Source organism: Stegastes partitus, unplaced genomic scaffold (genome assembly GCF_000690725.1).
Source record: "Stegastes partitus isolate 25-593 unplaced genomic scaffold, Stegastes_partitus-1.0.2 Scaffold841, whole genome shotgun sequence".
Lineage (NCBI taxonomy): Eukaryota > Metazoa > Chordata > Actinopteri > Pomacentridae > Stegastes > Stegastes partitus.
The window spans coordinates 200,762-202,593 of record NW_007578572.1 but is presented as its reverse complement, the minus strand read 5'-3'; the positions used below and the strand labels follow the sequence as shown (position 1 = coordinate 202,593).

Below are 1,832 nucleotides of genomic sequence, written 5' to 3'. Positions count from 1 at the left end.
CCTGCCGGTTGTGAAACCTGTCAGCGAGAGAGTCGTGATGGAATAAAGCCTCCTCCCTCTGATGGCAGCAGCCCGTTTCTCTGCTCCACAAACCGCCGTTTCTTCTCCAGCGATGCGCAGTTTGAACATACGAGGAGAGTCTGTGCGTAAAAGTGCGCGCTTCTCCGTGTCGCACCGCGCTCGGCTCCCGTCCTCTCCTCCTCTTCATCTTCTCCGGGTGTAGAGCTCCCAGCAGCCGCAGCACTTCAAGCCTCCAGACCGGCCGGACATGGCGGAGCTCCGACCCGCCCGGTGCGGCTCCTCTGCGCGTCTCACGGCCGCGTTTTTGTGCGTTTTTCTGCTCGTTTTCCTCCGCTGCGCCTCCGCGAGTCGTGATGTTGTTCATCCAGGCGGATCCACGCAGGAGGATTTCCTGCAGCAGCACAGCAACTCCACGGAGCACAGGAAGGCTTTCCCCGTCCTCGCCTTCAACTACGAGCACGTCAGGAAGCCCTTCGAGATCTCCCTGTGGATCCTGCTGGCGCTGCTCATGAAACTTGGTGAGTGGCACAAAAACCCAGTTAATCAATAGCTTCTGCATCTGATCCGGCATCAGACAGGAAGGCATCGATTGTTCAGACTGGAGGAGGCCCACAAAACTTTATTTTATGGCCACTTAGAGCTTCTGACAAAGTGTTTCAAGCAGTTAAAGTGGATTTATCTGTCATACAATTCAGTTTGATTAACAAATGAAGAGAGAAAAATGGAAAATTAAGAGTATAAGCACGAAAACAGTAAATGTAAAATAAGAAGATTGATAATTAAGATGCAAATAACTAACTTAGTCAGTCTCAAATGCCAGGGGCCCTCTTTGGTTAGTCTCACAAAAATAAAGTCTGATTTATTTTAGGTATAAAAACTTTCCCTGCATGTTTTTCATTTGTGTTGCTTTTCAACAGTGAATCATACTCAGTTTAATTTTGCCTTTTTACGACAAGAAATAAAGACCCTTTCACGTCAAGTGAAAACTGAAGAAATGTCAGTCGATTTAAAACATGAAGTGTAAATTCACCTCCTTTAAAATGACTCACACAATTCAACACGGCTGGTAGAAGCCTTACACTTGGTGAAATGGAGATTATGAGTGAATGTGTCTCAGTGACTGTAGTATAAGGACTCCTGTGTGTGGAAGGTCCAGTCACTGGTGGATCAGTACTCCTGGATAGAACTACACTATGAAGATAAAACAACACTCAAAGCAACTTTGTGAACATGTTATTGAAAAAATATAAGTCAGGGGAGGACACAAATAAACTTTACATATCAGTGAATGTCTCTTGGAGTTCAGTTAAATCCACCATTTATAAATGGAAGGAATATAACACGTGTAAATCTGCCAAGAGCACGACGTCCTCAGAAACTGAGTGGCCGAGCAAGAAAGAGATCGCTCATGAGTTACCCAGAAAGTATGTGAGAAACTCTGAAGTCAACTGGAAGAAAGATCTTTGGTCTGATGAGACCAAAATTGAGCTTGTTGTCCACAAGACTAGATGCTATGTTTAGCTGACACCAAACGCTGCAGATCATCACATACACACCGTCCCCACTGTGAGGCACAGTGGTGGCAGCATCATGATGTGAAGCACGGTGGTGGTAGCATCATGATGTGGAGGATGGTGGTGGCAGCATCATGATGTGAAGCATGGTGGTGGCAGCATCATGATGTGGAGCATTGTGGTGGCAGCATCATGATGTGAAGCATGGTGGTGGCAGCATCATGATGTGGAGGATGGTGGTGCCAGCATCATGACGTGGAGTATAGCGGTGGTTGTATCACGATGGGAAGCTCGGTG

The 1,832-nt window shown here is 46.8% G+C and overlaps 1 protein-coding gene across 1 annotated transcript in view; it reads left to right on the top strand.

Annotated features, from left to right (window-relative positions):
* slc9a1b (solute carrier family 9 member A1b) overlaps positions 1-1,832 on the top strand; it is a 19,965-nt gene continuing 18,133 nt past the window's right edge. Inside the window, exon 1 of the mRNA XM_008292890.1 lies at positions 1-539. Coding sequence (XP_008291112.1) covers positions 269-539 — 271 coding nt within the window. The 5' untranslated portion in view covers positions 1-268. The remainder of the gene's footprint in view (positions 540-1,832) is intronic.